Raw genomic sequence first — 19,620 nt, 5'->3', positions numbered from 1 at the left:
GAGGTTAATTCAGTTAAGACTCACCAAAATTATAGAAGTAATTGTTTTAGTCTGTCACATCTGTGCAGCATATAATGTGAAATTATGAAGAGCCTAATCACTTAGTTAATAGCACAATAGATATTGCTACAGTACAATTAAATAATACCAGGTTTGAACAATGTGACTTTTTTTCTTCTTTCAGTGCTGTGTCAAAGCAAAATTCCTGTAATTCCCACACTGTCTAACAGCATCAGCAGGATCACTAACTGCTTCAGTGAGAAGGAGCTTCCATATTATGAAATTTTAAGAAAACAGGAAAAATAAATACCACAGCTTTTTTTTCAGAGCAATACATGTGCTACAGAACAGATAATTTTACAAAACAGATTATTAGTTTTACAAAAATATATGCTGGATTCCTTTTCTCATTGCCTTTATGGTTCATTCCTAAGGATCATTCACATAATAAAGTCAGTGGGAGGTGGAGGTGATATGTTGTTTCTTCAGTGTCATGCACACTGATGGAGAACTCCCTGTCAGTAGAAACTGTGCATCCCAAACCAGTGTTCTCATCCATGAATGCAAATAATATGAGGGAGTCCCACCTGTTAGATAACTTTTTTTTTTCTGTTTCATATTCTCTTTCAGTGAGAAACAGAAGCAGTCATGTATATATGTGGACTTAGGTTATCTGTTTCAAAATTGTGAGTTGTTCTACCTGTGAAGGTAAAGGGGCATGCTTTCTTACCATATTCTTATCAGGGATGTAATCAGGTTCTGAAGAGCAACTAACCCACAATAGTAATGATGTAAAGCAAATAAGTACTGTAATGTCATACTGCGTATCCTGAACAGATTCAGATAGTCAGGGTTTCTGAGTTTTGAAATTCAAAATCTGTATTTTCTTGACCTCACAAAAAAGGGTTCAGGGTTTAGCTATCACTTCCTGAAAAATTGTAAATGGTCTCCATGTTGGGTTGCTTGCGGGCTTCTGAATGACCAGCATATTTTTACAAGTTTACAATAGCTGTAGGACAATCTATGACACACCCCATGTGTGCTAGTATAACTGAGCATGGAGATTATGCCAATGTTTTGAACAGAATGTGTGTAAGTTTTTTTACTCATTTCCAAATCTGTGCCATGAACTTCAACAAGGTACTTGAAGAAAAATGTAGTAGCCCTATAATCGTTCCCATACAAAGAATTTACTTTTTCCTTAGATAACTTTTCAGGAAGAATAGCAATATGCAAAGAAACACTCCAGATGAAGATCAGATGGCAATAAATTACTGTTCACCAGATACCCAGATGTCACAGAAATTGTTTTGCAGATAGACAGAAACTTCAACATAATGGTCTCCCAAGACACATTTTACCTAATTTCAGTGGTGGACTCACCGAACATACATACACAGGCAAGACTGGTTCTGCCACCTTTCTACATACAGCCATCATCTCCTAGGTCCTGTAAAGCCTCAGGCTTGGCAGATGTAATGGATCTAGTGCTACGTCGTACAGTGGAGCCAGTTGCAGGTGCTAGGTAACCCCTTGCAGCACTTTCTGCTGCCCTTTTTCTGGGTAGCACAATGAAAAATGGCTGATCCTATAGAGGGGAAACATGCATTCCCTCTGGCTTTTTAAACTGGGACTCCCTGAAAGTTGGGTGCGAATGGGTTTCACTTGGTGTGCTTATATTCAGTGATTTTCTTCTGCTCTGTTTTTCTTCTCTTGCTCCTCTCATCCTCACCCCTCATTTACTTCGTCTGTATTTGCACCTTTTCTTTGAAGGATTTTCTGTCTGTTACCAAGCTCATAAAAAGCCTTATGTGTTACCTGGGAGAATAGTAACAAGGAGTTAGGCCATGTGAGAATTGTCCTGTGGCCTTCATTGTGCTTGCAATCTCAGGGACCCGACTGCACCTTTCCTTTGCTGTCTTGGTGGCTGCTGGGAGAAGAAATGTAGACACCATGCTATACAGCATGTGCTGTACTATGCACCGTTACAAGGATATGTTTTCCTTAAAAATTTAAATTAAAGGTATGGGATTGTACCATTTATTCCACCATCATTCTTCACATCTGCCCAATACTGCAGAAATCCGGAGCTTAAGCAGAATGTGTCATTGAGCTTGCTCTTGTGGTAAAAATCATAACCTAACTTAGCCGTGTGGACAAGAAGGAAAAGCAAAATAGATGGAAAAGAAATAAAACCAGTTTATCACGGATGAGAAGAAAGGTGGAGTAGTTGAAACTCCTCCAGGAAAGATGAAGAGAGCAAGTAGGAAAAATGACATTTTTCTCTTCAAAAAGTGCAAGCAAATTATTCCATAAATTAAAGAATAATAAAAAATTAAAATTAAAATAATAATAAAAAATAAGAAGAAAGGAATCCTAATATATAGAAGCAGCTTTGATGCCTATAGCGTATTTTAAGGTTGTTAAAAGTAATTGTTGATTTTAATTTCAGAAGTAAGGGAGTTATCAGTAGCATTCATCTAGAGAAATTGAGATTTTTATAACACATTGTCTCTGCTTTGGGCTGCTATAATCAATGTGATGTTAAAAGCAGTGGTTTCCATGTGAAATGTGTAACCACACAGAACCACACTTCTTTTTGTGTGTTGCAAATCCCAGAAGAAATTTCCAAGTTAAACTTGGTTATTGAGATGAGGATCAAAAAGTTCTACATATGTCCATTTCCTGTACAACAGCAAGTTTATTCTGCTGAATTTCTAATCTTATCTTTTACTGTTACAAAATAAAATTTCTTATATTCCCATGATATATTCAAGCAGCATATGCTAGATGCTATCTGCAGTTAAAAAGTAGCTGCATTTTACTGTAGTTTGGCATACTACAGAAGTTAATATGGATATAAGTGTGTTGCCTGGTAAAGGAATTGCATGAATAAGAGAGCAATAATGTAATTTCAAGAGACTGTTGAAACTCTGTTCTCAGCTATTGTCATTAGATAAATAATATCCTCAACAAAAAAATCAAACAGAACAGGTATAAGTATATAGATGGAACATCTTAAGGAAACCCTGCTATAATTTTGAGAGCATGTGGGAAGTTTTTGTAGTGAAATCTAAAGAAGTGGAAAATAGAACCTCAAGAATTAAAACAAGGGTGAATCTTTCTACCTGCTAGCAATCCGGCTGAATATACAATTATCAGAATTCCATCTGGTCAAATATGACAGTCATATAGAATGAAAGGCAGATGGTTAGAACAAGTCCTAGTCATACCTGCTGAAAGTAAAGTGGCATTACAAAACTTGCCATAAACATGCAGTTCAGTCTTGCTGCAATTTAAGCAAATGTCTACCCTAAGTTACGTGAATTGTCTGAAGACATGGAAAATACCTGTATGGTTGGATTCAGCTATTTACTCTAGTACCTTCAGGATCAAAGCCTTAGCAACTAACTTCAACTCATGTAACCATTTTACAAATCTAATTTTATCTTGCTTGGGCTTATCTAAAAGTGCAGAGTAAATATTTTCAACTCATTTATTCAGTACCTAGATGAGAAGTAGATATCATTGTGTCTTATCATTCTTTAATCAAGGTTATTTGCATAATATTGCAAATATCTTCAAGGCTATTAAGATTCAAGATTGCTCCAAGGAATTCAAACTGTCTGTATTCACTGGCAGAGATGACACCTTGATCAGAAATCTTAATAGTTGACTAGAGCAGCTCATTTTCTTGGAAGGTTATCTGGTTAATTTTCCATCTCTATTAACAGGAAAGACTTGGTTTTTAATCTGTTTTAATTTTCATTTAGCTTGATTTTGATGATGGAGAGTTCTGACTTGTTCTTTCATTGGATCCAGTTAGAAACTGGATCTCTTGATCTCTTTTCATTCGGGACTGAAGCATTACCAAGCTTCTATGTGAAACAACAGTTCTAGTGCTTTTTAGACACTGATCAACACATTTCCTGTAACTGTCATTTTAATTTGAAAATCATGTTGGAATGGAAAACTGTCAAACTGAAGAATTTTGTCTTTTGACCCATAATTTTTTTTCTTTTGGTAGAAGTCTTATCTGTGATTTGTCTCAGAAGTGGGAACTGATAATTCATATAATCCAAAGATAAGAGGATGTATAAAGGTTCCTTGTGCCATGGCTCAATCACTGATTGAATTTATAATCTGGTATTTTTAGGCCGGTTGTGTTGTGAAATGAGTGTGAAATGAGCAGAGTGTATTTTTGTTGTTCTGTTTCCTAGAAGTTATTAAATTAATTTAGTGATTACAGTCACACACTTTCCTAATTATGTAGAGCAGCAAGTACTGAAAGTGTTGCTGATGGGTAGGCTTTTCACCAAAAAAAAAATAATCTGAAGTATTTATGTCACCATCTCTCTTTAGTGTTTGGTAGTGTATATAGTCTATTGATTTTTTTAATGCCAGTTATGAGTCTTCTAGAACTAGTGAAGGTGGGTAAAAAGTCAGTACTGGACTGGACTGATAATCAGACCACCTAATCAGATTTTTCCGAAGACATACCTAAAGACATCCTGCTTCAGAATTATGTGTTATTACTTTGCTTATTAGAAAAGGAAATATATGATCTTACCTGATTTAGAAGTTGTACCAGAGTTGTGAAAATACGTTTATTTCTTGCTCTTTTTATTGTGCTATTTTTTCTCCTGTCTCACATGTTTCTATTATAAACTACATCTAATTTGTGTAACATTTTTATGTCCCTTTTAGGTATTGGGATTGGCGTGCTGGTACGGGAATATGGCAGTCTGTCTAACTTGGATAAGGTCTACTTTGCATTTCCTGGGGAATTGCTGATGAGAATGCTCAAACTCATCATTCTGCCATTAATCATATCAAGTATGATCACAGGTATGACTGAAAATGTACTGTTGGCTTGTGGGACTATCATTGGTTAGCTTTTTTTCTAAAGGATATAACCCCTAAAAACAACTTGATGGAACTCTATACTGAGAAATAGAGATTTCATGCTTTTAGGTTAAATTATTTCTTTATATAATGAGAATGAGAAAAGATTTAGAAAGATTAGCTCTATTATCTATAACATTATATAGAGCTGTGAGCTAATAACTTTGCAAATCTATAGATTCTTGTATCTCTCTCTCCCTATTTTCAGAAGTGGGTTAAGCACATTGCAAGCCCAAAGCTGCAACTGCATATTCTGAGGTAGAGTTAACTGTTATAAGCAGTCTCATGATGCCATTTCACAAGCAAGAGAGAGCTGATCTCATTGCCTTTTGTCACAAAGAGGACATTCATGACCTATACTTCCTTGGTCTCAGCAAACTTCCCTGAGGTACCTTGCATGAGGTCTAGCATTCACTGAACCCTTCTGTGAGTCCCCTTGTACTTCCCCAAAACTGAAAACTCCTTTGAACCAAGCGAGTGCTTGGGAGACTGTGTGGCCAGGAAGGGAAGAGAGAAGCAAAGCTTCCATCTTCTGGGAAAAGCAAGCAAGCTGTTGGCTGGAACCCTGCCCTAAATGCTAGAATTTGCTAACAGTTCACCCACAGAGAAAACTTTGGAAAGATTTGGTGGAGAAAGCCCAAAGCAAGGAGACAGAACTGAACGTCAAATAGCCTTTCCTTAGAAATAACTTTTTTCAAAAAAGGGAAAGCCAAGTAAACTTCTCTTTATTCTTTAAATCTTTACTGAGGGTGCAAGGATTGTGTTTTCTTTTAGCTTCATGCAGGGAATCATGACACATTGGTCCCTTTTCATCTCCACAAAACTTCTGTTTTGACAACATATTCATGCCTAGATATTCATATTTGTAATGTAGGATGAGAGGAACCCAGTGTTAGAATTGAAATGGAGAATGTCAAGAGCTGCAAGATCAGAATGGAAAGCTGCCAAAGGCAGACTGAGAAATTATGTCACAAAATAGTCAAGGATTATGTCCAAAGGAATGAAGGAAGGATAAACAATTGTTAGTGTGTAAAGGTGAGGAGAACCTTAGTTGGTGTCAGGCTATCCAGGAAAATTAATATCCAGGATATTTATTGTGTTTAAATGTAACTGCCGAGATAAGATTAGGACATTTCTTTTTTTGAACAAGGTTTTATTTGTGAGTGAAGTTGGCCTCATGTCTTCAGAAATAAATTGGATCATTAGGATAATCATGGAATTAATGATTTTTTAAATCTATCTGTCCAGCGCTTACAGGGGAAACAAGAAACAAGAATCGTCCTGTTAAAAAATATTGTGCTCATTAAATGTATAATGTTAGTATGAGTAAACTGCACTTGTAACTGCTAACACAAGCTTGGATTTTACAGATTGCAGATTACAGTCAAATACAGAAATGACTGTATAATTGGAAATGCCAAGGTCAGAATCACAGCATCTCATGGTGAGAATGAGATGCTCTGATTCTGACCTTGGTATATCCAATTTCCTTGGCAAGTAAGGGCATATTTTTCTTCACATCTATATTAGAATTTTAGGCAAGGGAAAGGAAGCAAGATAGATAAAAACAGAAGCTACTTCGATAGAGTATGTAGGGCTTTGCAAATGAACCACAAATGTCGGTGCATGATGCTATTTACCCATATCCATCCTCAGGATGTTAATGAGATATTGCCTCTTTTAAAACAGGTATGTTAACCTTCCAAGCATCAGAAATGCACATTTGAATTGAACAAGTAGACCTGTGAATGATTATGAAGCATACTAGTCATTTTTCTTCTTTTACACAGAGTCATATAGAGTGATTGAGGTTGGAAGGGATCTCTTGAAACTATCTAATCCAATGCCCATGCGGGATGTCATGGTGATACTGGCTAAACACCAGATAGCCACAAAAGTCATTCACTCACCTTCTTCTATTGTAGTTGGGCAGAGGAGAGGGGAAAAAAAATTAACAAAGGGCTCATGAGTTGAGACAAGGACTGGGAGAAAAATACTCTAAGGGCAAACCAGGTTCAAATTTGAAGGTGTAAAATAAATTTATTATTAATAGAGTCAGAGGAGGATAAGGAAAAGTAAAATAAACCTTTAAAACACCTTTTCCCCTGCCAGCCCCTCCCTCCTTCCCACTGACAGTGGAGGAAGACAGGGTGTGGGGGTTCTGGTCAGTTCATCACCTGAGATTTTCTGTTCGCTCAGGAAGAGGAATCTTTTCTCTGCCTTGCCATGGGGTCCCTCCCACAGGCAAACAGTCTTCCCAAAACTGCTGTGGAGTGGGTCATACATCCACAGGCTGCAGTCCTCTAAGGACAGGCTGCTCTAGTTTGGAAGTAAGGGCCCTCTCTCTATCTCTGGGACCAGGAGTCCTCCCTCTCTATTCGGGTCTCCCATGGATCACAGCCCCCTCCAGCATCCACCCATTCCAGCGGGAGCACTTCTTCCATGGGCTGCGAGTGGATCTCTGCATCCCCCATGGACTTCATGCACCACAGGGGGACAGCTTGTTTCACCACAGTCCTCATCTCACTTCTGACACTTGGAGCACCTCCTTCCCCTCAAGGCATCACTGACCTTGATGCCACCATGTTGTTTTCTCTCACATGTCCTCATTTCCTCCTCTTCTCTGACGAGAAGGAAAACTGCTCTCTGCAGGTACCATTGTCAACAAGTTCTACCAATTCAGAGATTCCTGCACGATCCCACAGTGCCGAGAGGTTCCACATTGGGAAGTCACTCGTTGTGCTTCTGCTGCCGGCCAGGTGACCCCGCTGCCATGACACGGGCAGTGATGGCTGCCATGGCGTTGGCACCATTTAACATCTCCCTTCATGCAGGGTCTGGGAAGGGAAAGCCACCACCGCCTCTGCCCTTCTGCCCACGGCGTGGCTGCCTAGGGGTGGCCAGGCAGGCAAGGCCCGCCGTGGGCCGCATCGAGATGGCGGCGGCTACGGCTCATCGCCACCACTGGAAAAAACTGTGCACATGCTGTTTTGCTTTTCTTCTTAAATATGTCATCACAGAGGTGTTACCAACCTCTCTAATTGTGCCAGCAGCATGTCCATCTTCAGAGCCATCAGAAATTGCCTCTGTCGGGCATGGTGGAAGCTTCTAGCAGCTTCTCACAGAAGCCACTTCTATGGCCGTCCACTGTTACCTAATAATCCAGGCTGTGTCAAATCAACACACATGGTCAGCTAAAGCAGTGTCTTCGTGTTCAGATTAAATCTCATAGGTTTTTAAATTTTTGACTATTGTCTCATGTCTTGTTTCTGGGCACTACTGCTAAGAGCCTGGCTCTCTACTCATTCCCACACATCAGCAATTTATACACATGACTAAGGTCCCTCTGAGCATTCTCCTCTCCAGACTGAACAGTCCCTGCTCTCTCAGCTGTCCTCATGTGAGAGATGCTCTAAAACCCTCATCATAGTTGTGGCCCTTTGCTAGACTAAGTCCAGTAATTCCATCCCTTTCTTCTACTGGGGAACCCAGAACTAGACCCAGTACTCCAGGTGTGGCCTCACAAATGTGTTTAGAGAGATCACCTCCCCCCACATGCTGACAGTGCTTGTCACAGTGTTGGCCAGGAGTCTGTTGGCCAGCTTTGAACTCACTGGCCAGCAGTGAGTTCTTACTGTCTCATGGTCAGCTTGTTGTCTGCCAGGACTCCCACATCCTTCTCTGCAGAGCTGTTCCAGCCAGTCAGCCTCCAGCATGCACTGGTTCCCTGCAGTATTCCTGCCCAAATGTAGGGCTCTGCATTTTTTTTTTGTTGAACTCCAGAAGATTTCCCTCAGACAAATTCGCCAGCCCATGCAGGTACCTTTGAGTGACGATATAACCATCTCATACATCAGCCACTGCTCCCAGTTTTGTCTTGGTGATTCGTGCACAAAGCTGTTACCTGTGACCAAAATCTAGTATTTTGATATGACATAAATTTACAAAAGACATCAAAACTTCTTAGACACCTTTGGACTCAGCATCACAGTCTAGTTAATGTACCAAATGAGCCATTGTAATTGTCTCTGGTGCACACACCTCACTTTCAGTAAAGGCACAATAACATGACAATGTTTTTCTCTCGTGGTGAGCTAATTGCATCCCCTTAACATGTAAACTAAAAAGACATACATTCTGGACCAGCTGAAGTGTTGTTACTCCTTTAACTGCAGTAGCTTTGAATATATTATGGCCCCAAGTGCCTCTGAGGATGTGAACACATACACAGGTCCAACAGCTGTGATCATCAGATACAGGCCCTATAGGCATCTGCATAATAAATGTATTCCAGCGAGGTGGACGTCCTCAGAACACGTCTGGTCCCACCAAAGACAACTAGCCAGCATGCAGATTGTGGTGCTTTCCTTGCATATCCTACATTTAATCAAGAATGATGAGGTTTCTTTGGAGGAAAATGCTTTTGGGTCTCATTCTAGGAAAGGCATTGCCAAATGCAGAAATACGTGGCCTTCCACTAACAGTAAGGCAAACAGTGAGCTGTCTTGTTTACAGTCATAGCTAAAGACAAATCCTGGATCTTCCAAAAATTTTTCATTCCCCTCTTTGTTTGCTTCTTTACAGTAATTTTTGAAAGTGTGAATTTTGCTTTTGATCTGAAAATTCAAAATTTCAAAGAGGACATGTGGTCTAACTTGACTTTAGTAGTAAGGTTTTTGACACTCTCACATAACATTCCCACAGATCAACTGAAAAAATACAGGTTAAAGAATTGCACAGTGAGGCAAATTGAAACCTGTCTGAATGGGCAGACCCAGAAGGTTGCAATCACCAGCACAAGTCTGGTTGGAGACAAGTCAGTAGTGATGTACCCCAGGATTCAATACTGGGGCCAGTCCTGGTTAACATTTTATCAATGACTAATGATGGAGCTAAGTGCTTCTTCAGCAAGTTCACAGGCTTGTTCAATGTGCAGAAGAGAAGGTGACAGGGAGACCTTATTCCAGCTTTCCAACACTTGATGTAGTCTACAAGGGAACTGCAAGGGGTCTTTTTACATGGGCATCTAGTGCTGAGACAAGGGTCAATGGCTTTAAACTGAAAACAAGTAGGTTTAGATTTAATAGTGAAAAGAAATTCTTTGCTCTGAAGTTTGTGAGGCACTTTTCAGGAACAGGTTAACCCATGGAAATTGTGTTTGCCCCATCCCCAGAATTGTCCAAAGTCATGTTGGATGGAGCTCTCAGCAACCTGTCTAGTGAAAGGTGTCCCTGCCCTTGGCAGCTGTGTTGGAACTAGAGGATCTTTAAGCTCCCTTCCAACCCAAACCATTCTATGATTCTATGATGCAAAATATATCACCAAGACATTTTTGAAAATGCAGTCTGTGGTTTTCTTTTTTAGCATCATAATGTCTTAAAAGGTAATGTCACACCCTGAGAAGAATCAGCTTATGCTTTAGAGATGAGGAGCTGTGGACAAATGCATGTCCCATGACCAGATCCCAATCCATTTGTGCATAATGATGTAAATCAAGCCACAGCAAAGAGAGTGGAGGTTGGAATCAGTCCTTGAGATTTCAGGATTTTCTGCAAAATTTGAAGTAAAAATAATTTTAATTTGTTGGAATAAATTCCATCTTAGTAAAAAAAATCCCTCACTGATTTCCTCAGTTAAATTAGGAACATGCTTCTTCCTTCTCCTTGGAGCTTTAATTAGAGCAGAAAAACCCTTACCTCTATTTTGAGATTCAAAGGTAAAATTCTCCCTCTGAAGAGAAGGAGGCTTTGTAAAATGTGGTTTTCATTCACAAAGTCAGCTCCTTTGAGGATAAGAGATGAAAAGCATTGTTTACGTACTTATTTAGCGTACAAGTTGCAATTTGTGGAATTTTTCCACTAACCTGCCTAGAAGCATAATTGTAGCCTAGCAGAAAACTGGCATAAGCACTGAGCATGTATTTGTTCTGAAAATCTTCGTTAGTAGAACCTTGCTTTGGGGTGGAATAGTCTGAATAATACTCCAACTCAGAGCAAAATTTTAATTTTTCTCTTCTTCTCATAATAATTTTAATGGATTCTTTACTCTCACCTGAAAGTCTAGCCCTGATAATTTGGTTCAATATATAGAGCTCTTTTGTCTACCTATGAGATTTCTATGCTTCAAATTGGTTAATAGCATACTAATGCATCATTCATGTCAAGAAATTATTTGTATTTTTGTCTTCTGCTGTAGTGACATGGGAAAATTGAAAATGAAAATCAAAAGCCTAGAGTGTTACTCAAGATCATTGCTATGATGTCAGAACTACAGCTGTACTGAGTGTAATACTCCACACCCAAAATCCACTCTTTTTGAAGTAATTCTCTAAAAGAAGAAATATTAGACAAATACAAAAATATGTTATTTTTAGGTATCCTGTAGGGAGAAAGAATTGAGAGAAATCTCTTGTGTGCTTCATGGGAGTTTTGACACTTAAATCTAATCATTTTGGGAGTACTTATGACATATAAAGTATCTTTGAAAGTCTTAGAAATTCACAACTCTAATTTCATTCTGAGAATGAAAATTCCCTGGAGTTGTGCAGTGTATTTCATTAAGGGTGCATACTGAACAGATTAGTCCTCTTTAATCACTTCAGCTTTTTTTTTCATGAAGTGAGATTCACACAGTATGCAACAGCAGGAAAAGTTTGTAAATCTGTTTTCTATCAGGATCCCCATCGAAATTAGGTTGGAGACAACTGTCAAGTTTCCTGAACAGTTGTTCCCTTCTACTTGGGTACAAGCTGAGGAAACTTACGTGCCTAGTCTGAAGTTTTATCAGTCCGCATAAAGTGTCTGGCCTTACTTCCTGCACCTAAGTTCTATGTTAGTAGCTAGTGTCAGGAGATCTGGATCTTAATGCAACATCCCAGAGACATACAGATACTATGATAATAGCATGGGTCTGCTTCCCATGTCTTTTCAATTGGTCCCTCTCAGATGGGGTTATATCATGCTGCCTGCCACATTGATTTTCAAACTGTAAGCCATGGATCTTGATGTGCAGATCCTTCTTCACGGCTAGAATGTATTATGTCAAAAAAATTCACATCACATATGTGATAAATGACCTTTTCTTTGATGATGTTTCCAGAGTTACCCATAAATACCAGAAATTTTAGCTTTGTGTTAAAAGATGTGACACATAGCACAGCAGGTCCATGTCTCAGATCTCAATATTAATGACATGATTTTATCACCTGTTCAACATCTGTTTCAAGTTCTGCAATAATCTGTGCCTCATTTCTTATCTTTCCTCCCTGACAAACTATTAATAAAGCTTTTTCTTATGTTTCTGACCTCCCCTGCACTTTCAGCCTTCACAGACAACTTCAAAGAGACTAGAACAGATGCGTGGGGATTTCTTGCATTGTGAATTTCTGCAGGCTCAGCTATGGGGAACACCAAAATTTCTTAAAGCCATTGATGAGGCATTTGCAGGTACACATGGCATACTTCAGGAACAGTGGGAAAAAAGACAGTCTCAATTACCTCTCTCAGGGCAGCTGTAAGTGAGCTATAAATACAATGTCTGCTGAGCTGTGGGTCTGGCAAAACTATAAAGCTTCCATGGCTGTAGAAATAAACTCTTGCTTTACTCCAGGGCCTGCTTTGACTCCAGGTCCACTGCAGTCGGAAGCATCATGCCAGTTCCATTTTTCCCAATACTAAATATACACTCTTACTTGCACTTGCTACTAATAGTACAAAGGCAATGATTTCACCAAAAATCTGCCTCAGCAGTTTCTATTTCTACAAGTCCAAGAAGCACAGCTATTGGGAGATGCTCCATTACTTACATCCTTAGGCATCCTTAACAGGCCCTGTGCATCACCAGCACAGTCCTTGGGAAATTACTGGTCTAGCTTAACATACTCAGGGACTGTCTTCTGAAGTACCTGCATGTTCTTTGTATGCTTTGCTGTTTCTTAAGCCAAAAGAGCTTCCAAGAAAATCAGATCCATTGTATAGTGTTAGTAAATTAGTTAACTGGGCTCAGACAGGAGACTCACCTCTTCCCTCTGTATCATTAATTGTGTGAAGGTCAGAAAACATTACAGTACTGCTAATGAGTTCTACCTTCAGCTGTCTTGAGGGATGTTGGAAGTTCTGTCCCTGCTGTCCATGTGCAGTCATTGAAGCAGGCAGGATGGCAGAGTCATGAGTTATTAATGGACAAGACTTTGTGCCCCTCTTCTTCAGATTACTTCTGTCATAGTCATCGACTCCTTTCCCATCAATATCAGTACCTTATACAACCGAGACAGCCACTACATTATTTAAAGTTTTAAATTAAAGTAATGAAACTTTGAAGTGCACTTCTGGTTCATGGAGCATGATTACCACCAGCTCTCAAGGGCAAACAGCTCCAACAGAACAGCCATTTTGTGGTACCAGCTGTCACTGCCTCCTGTCCTAGCCATATCACTGTGGGCACTGCTGGTGGTACCACTGTAGATGGGTCTAAAGTCAGTTGGTGTCTTCTGTGGTTCTCTTGTGGAGCTCAGGACATATACAACTGTTCAGGACATATACAACTAGATACTCAGGAAATATACAACTAGATGAACCAGATTTCATTCACCTTTTACACTCCATTTCCCTATGAGCAGATATCACAATTGATTAAAAATGCAGTGTCATGTTAAAGGGCTTTTTTAATAGTTTGGAAGTTAAATCTTGTCCACCTACACATTTTGCCACCAATAATTTTGAGGGAATTCAAGTACTTTCAATACTACAGTTTTCTGTATACACTCCATACATGTATCACCAGCAGCAGTGCAGGGGCTATATTTCTGCTGCATCCTTGAACTGAATCTGATTTCTGTAGTGAATCTTGTTAGTCTGTCCACCTGTCTATCTTGGCAGATAGATATGTCATCTTCCTTCCTTTCAAGTTCTTCTTATATTCCAACCAAGGAACATCATCTCTCCTGAAAAGTCATTAACTTCAGATTATATAACCACTAAGAGCTTTCTAGAGAAAAAACTAAAATGTTCCTAGAAGTGAGGAATAGAAGGCAGCACTAATACCCTCTTTCTCCGCATGTCTCCAATAAGCTCTGTAGGGAAAGATCATAATACAATGATTGTGCCAGCTGCCAAGAAGACACCACAACAATCCCTTAGCAAACTGATATCCAAGGTCAGAAATTCCCTCTGTTTTATAATTGCTTTAACCCTTTCATTGCTATAAACTGTTCATCTGCCATTTCACCCTGTCTGGCATTTAGAAAGGTTCATTACAATAACTTTTTCAACCTCATCCTAAATGAACCAAGACATCTCTCAGTATTTGGGCTGTTATAACTATTGCTATATTCCACATTTTAGTCTCTTTGTTGGGATTTTTTTTCAAATAATATTTTTGCAATGCCTCTCCAAAGTTAAGAGACCAATATTTGACATGTTAATCCAAGTCTCATTAGATCATGTAATTAAAAACTGAGAATTTTCTGACTTGAATTTTTTGGTGATATTTAAATAGCAAGAACAATTGCTTAAGCATTACCTGCATGCATCTATCTCTCTTTCCCACTCTCTCCCTAATACTGTGCCCCTGTCATGTGCTAGTTTTTCTCATTTCATTTGTAAGACATTTTTTTGTTGCACTGACACAACTTACTAGTGGGATAACAATCACTTGTTCTAAAGAAGAGCAATAATGAAATTTCTATCAAGTCGATTGAAAGGTAATTGCTGCCATAGAAATCCTTTTCCTTTACAGTAAGTAACAATGACATTTGAATAGACGGGATAACTGCTGTTACAGAAGAATTGACAGAATAGGAATGGAAGACTTCTGGTAAAAACACTAAAGACAGTAGACCATGAAAAATCTCATTTGAGAGACTGCAAATCACTTTCCATTTGCCATAGCTTTTTCATTACCTGATCTTCTCAGCCAACATCTGACTTGGAACTGTCCTCCTAATGAGACTTAGCTAAAGAGGTTATTCAGTTAGCTGGGGAAAGACTAGTTGCAAAAGATCTTTCCAAGCCCCATGACACAGTAAACATGAGGAAAAAACAAAATTACGAGATGCATATCAAGTGAAAGATGTTTGAGAATGATCTAGTGGCAACAGTAACCTGAGTCCTTTGTCTCAGATGAGCAGTGGACAGTACCTCGTGCTGTCTGAAGTCTTGTGTGTGGGTGGTATTTCAGTAGACAGTTGTGAATTACTTACTGGGTCCTGATAGTCTTGTTCAAATACAAGTAACATGTTATTACATTTCCCAGAGAATTCCACAGAGCATCAGGAAAAAAAGGAAAAATATTCACCATTCAGCTTATGGAAGAAGCAACAGAAATTGCTGTTAAACTAGTCTGGAAACTGAAATTTCAGGGACAATATGAAGGAAATGACATTTCAGGAGATTATTGACAGTCAGGGCTTAACTACAACATCATGCAAATAAAAGGGCAAAATGGGAGAGAAAGGGCTCAGAGTCTGGAATGGGAAGAGGGAAAAATCATAGATGACTTAAAAATGTCTTCAGTAAAGCATAGGCTCTGAATTCACCACAGTGATTCCCTCACTGCACTTATTTTCCAAATGGTGTGCAGGATTTTCCCTTCAAAAAGTGAGCATAGACCAAGGACAAAAGGAAATATTGGGCCAAGAACAAAAAGACAGAGGACAACTGGCTTTGGAAGCTTGCAATACCCTGCTTGTGCAAGCAATAATATTGCTCAACACTGGAGCTAGAATTTGGTGTTCACTCCTCAGATAAAAAGCCTGTTGGTCTTCTGAAGGTAAAGGCCAAATACTGTTTTAGCATTGGTAGTGTTTCCCATTGCAAGTAGAAGATGGCAACTAATTCAGAGCTTTCACTTGCATCTAAGATTGTTTTTATGGCCTGACCACTAATTAGCCTTGTGATGACCAGTGAATTAAATGAGAACTCTCAGAAGAGAGTGTCAGCACTCTTTTGGGTTTTTCTCCTCAGTACTTTTAAAGAATAAATATTACCTTTTTGCAACAACACATAACATAGTTCACCCCAGCAATAAAGTAACATTACTTCTTTTATATAAGACATTGTGATCCCCTTAGAAGGACTGCCTATTGAAATTCTCTGTATGCATTTTAAGAGTCGCCTATGGTTTTCTATTTTTTTATGTCTTATGCAACATTCTGTAAAAACTTTTTGCTCTCCTGGATGCTCACCATCATTTAATTTAATTTAATTTAATTACATATCATTTATTTACATATAATTTCTATGATGTAGTGACTGCATATTGCAGCCAGAAAAGCCAAAATGGACATGAAGAAATGAAGTGTGAACACCTGGGAGAAGTCGAGAATAATTTTGTGATTTATCTAGTGATCTCAGAAGTTCTTCAATTAGTCAGTAAGGCTGCTAGCAGTTTGGAGCAGTTTCCGAACTGTGTTTTGCCTTTGAATCAGCATTGTGGTCATAGCTGAAAAGGTCTAAAAGCCATACAGTTCTATTCTTCAGGAACTTTTGTGGTTATATTTTTATTACAATTGGGAATTAGATAGGGAATTAGGGTATCAGAACCCTGAGAGAATTGTGTGCAGTTGATATGCACCATACTTGAGTTGATTTTCGTCAGAATTGAATTAGCCTCTAAAACTAATAGAGAAATATACCATGTGGCTGTCAGTAGCGTGAACTTGGAAGGACCTTGAGCCAGACTCTTCCTTCAGGCCCTGGGTCACTTAAGGAGAACAACTGTCAGTGCTAGAAGCTGGCTAAGTGGCATCAAGAAAACTCACATCTTGATCCTCAAGTGTGGCTGTGCTGCAAAAGGAGTTAAACAGCCTAGCCTTTTATGGATTATACATAATGATCAATGTGTTGTGCAGATAAAGTGATGATCCTGTCAGCTTCCACCAATCTTTGGAAGTCTGAGAACAGCTAAGTACTGCAAGAGATGGACTTGATGATGGCACTGAAATTTGTAGAGCAGCAATAAAAAATACCAAGGGGTCTAGGTATGATTATTTCTTTTGAACAGAGTCAACCACTACACCAAATTTATGATTAAATCTCTCATGATGTACTGAAAAAAAGCGCCTGGAAGCATAAATCTGTGTGTACAGTTGCATGTATTCCAATCTGTAGAATGGTATGAGAAATTCTAAGGATGTAGATGTTATCCCGTAGGGAACTATGAAGATGATATCTAGCAAGTCAGAAGACCCCAGTGATTGTTTCCAGTACTTCACAGAACTCATTTTACTCCCAGATCTCACAGGACCGCAGCACTGGTCTCACAAGAGCAGAGTGAACAACTCTGGAATTACAGTGCTGTGCCTCAAACCAAAGCCATTTGGCCATTTGTACATAGGCATTTTTACAGGTCTCTAAAGTGGACATATTTTATGTTCAGTGGCTACTCCTGAAAAATTCTGGAACACCATGTTTCATATTTAAACTTAGTTTTGTTTAAATGAGACTATTCCCTTAGATAGCTTTATCCAGTAGTATTTCAGGGAAGTAGTTTTAAACATGTACAATTTTAAAAAATTCCTGCAGTGCAGCATTTCACTTTAGGAGGGTTTTGAGGTCCTTAGAGAAGAAAGAGTAGAAGGGAGAGACTTCATTTCACTGATTTTTTAGGTTGTATTCTTTTGCAAGTGTATGTCATACAAAATAGAGAAAATTGAGCAAAAAAAGGGAAGAGTACTAAGAGCTTCAAGCTGGAGACTGTAACATAGAAAACGTGGGAGGTGAATTGCAGACTAGACAATTGATTCCAAAATTTTACTTCAGTAATTAAAACCTTAACTCTGTTCTGCTAAAATCACATGGGCAGAGAGGTAGATAGATTAACAGATTTTAACATCAGTTTAGTGTCTTTGGTGATGATCTCACTCTTAAGCCTTTTTGTATCATAGCCACAGAATTGCATTTTGTGCTTCAGTGGCTACAGCTGAGTTAGGAAATATTTTATAGGAAAACTTAAGGGACTAATCAGAAATAACTGCAGTTTTGTAATGCTATGGGACGGAGGAGAATCTATCGTGCCTGTTCAAACTCTATACAGTAAATTATATTACCAGTTTATCTGTTCAAACATGTTTAAATTTGGGGATAGATTGAGGGAAGAAAGAACAAATACATTAGTTGGAAAAGTTTAGTTGTAATCCGAAGTAGATAACCAAACCTAATTACACTGCTTTTGTGATCTAATTTTGAATGACACTGCAGACTTTCCTTTTAAAGCAGCATGTGTGCCATCTTAGTTTGAGTAATTAGTGTTCTTCTGAACTGAAATTGGTGTTGTGTAGTTGTTTAATAATGTTTTAGTGCTTTCTTCGATACATCTTTTATTAACTCTTTCAGTTCCAAAGTAACTGAAAGACATGGTGAAACTAAAGCCATCATGTAACTACAAAGGGAATCTTAATTTCAGTTTTCTTGAGAAAAAGGCTAGTAGCTATCAATTATGTTATCAGTTGCTCAGTCATGACAGTAGGACATATCTGGATAGAAGTCCATTATTCTATATCATATTTTCTTATGTGTAACAAGCTAACATGAAAAAAAGGAGCTTAGTAGTATACATCACCCAGTGTAAACCTGTGTCTGTGGCACTTGTAGTGAATGCTATTTCAGTCTCTAAATGGAAACATCATTCTGAATGCAGGTTTCAGAGTACAGCAGCTTTCAAAAAATGCAAGTCCCACACCTATCATCCCCAGACCATTGTTGTACTTATTCAGCCATGTCTGTAAATAATTTGTGTGGTTTTGTGGTTACCAGCAAAGCAGCATCAACATAACAATGGAAGGACAGGCTGGATCCTAGCACAGCTTGCTCACTAACAGGATCATTAGTCAGTTTAAAAAGGCAGGGGCAAAGTTTACCCTTTATTATACCTCTATAACTCTACTGAGCATAATAGTTTGCAAAGGGCTTTCATTTGGAGACAGAAGAATTCCTGTCACAGGAATCTCCTTTCATATTTACTGTAGGATCTTTATAACTGACTACTCCAGGGAAATAAACTTGCATGATTATTCGGCTCTTAACTAAGTCAACAAGAATGTCAGAGAAAAAAAAAAAAAGGAAGGCATAAGTTGTAGAATAAAATTCCATTATTTCCAAGGTTTTTGAACTTTTCATTAAAAGATACGGAATGGTGGCAATACCTGCTTGCTCTCTTTTAAAAAAAATGTGAATTCTTCCAAGTTAATTTATCAAGTGCAGAAGTTTCAACATTGAACAGCCTTTGAAAATAGGCTTGTCCACAGAAAGCATTTTTTGTTATTATTGGTGTGAATTGACACAATCAGGTAACCAAGGGAACCACCAAGTGACAGCTGAAACACAAAGAGTAGATTTATTTCATTACCTCACCAACAATGCTGGTTGGCCAAGGCACATAGAGACAGAGCTCCCTTAGGCTTGGCTCATCCTAGCGGCCAGTGTGGGGGAAGTGCTTGTAGCCTGCCTCGCTGTAACAGAAGGCTTCCTGCATCTCTGTGAGAGTGTGTTATCTCTCCACAGGAATTCCACTTCTCAAAAGAGGCGTAGGCTGAACAACACTAGGCATAATAAATTGAGTTTTCCCACACTGACATTTTTAGCATTCCCAGCTGCAAGGTCACTTTGGTCTAAACTATTCCCTCCCGCTCCCCATATTTTCCAGTTTTAACCATTTCCTCCCAAAACTATCCATTCTCAGGAGTTCTTGCTGCCATGATTTCCACAGCCGAGCCCACAG

General features: G+C 38.8%; 1 protein-coding gene across 1 annotated transcript in view; it reads left to right on the top strand.

Annotated features, from left to right (window-relative positions):
• Nucleotides 1-19,620, top strand: part of SLC1A1 (solute carrier family 1 member 1) — a 50,083-nt gene that overhangs the window by 8,779 nt on the left and 21,684 nt on the right. Inside the window, exon 2 of the mRNA XM_066569830.1 lies at nucleotides 4,708-4,848. Coding sequence (XP_066425927.1) covers nucleotides 4,708-4,848 — 141 coding nt within the window. The remainder of the gene's footprint in view (nucleotides 1-4,707; nucleotides 4,849-19,620) is intronic.

The sequence above is a fragment of the Molothrus aeneus genome, chromosome Z (assembly GCF_037042795.1).
Source record: "Molothrus aeneus isolate 106 chromosome Z, BPBGC_Maene_1.0, whole genome shotgun sequence".
NCBI lineage: Eukaryota > Metazoa > Chordata > Aves > Passeriformes > Icteridae > Molothrus > Molothrus aeneus.
This window is presented reverse-complemented; position numbering and strand designations above follow the sequence as displayed.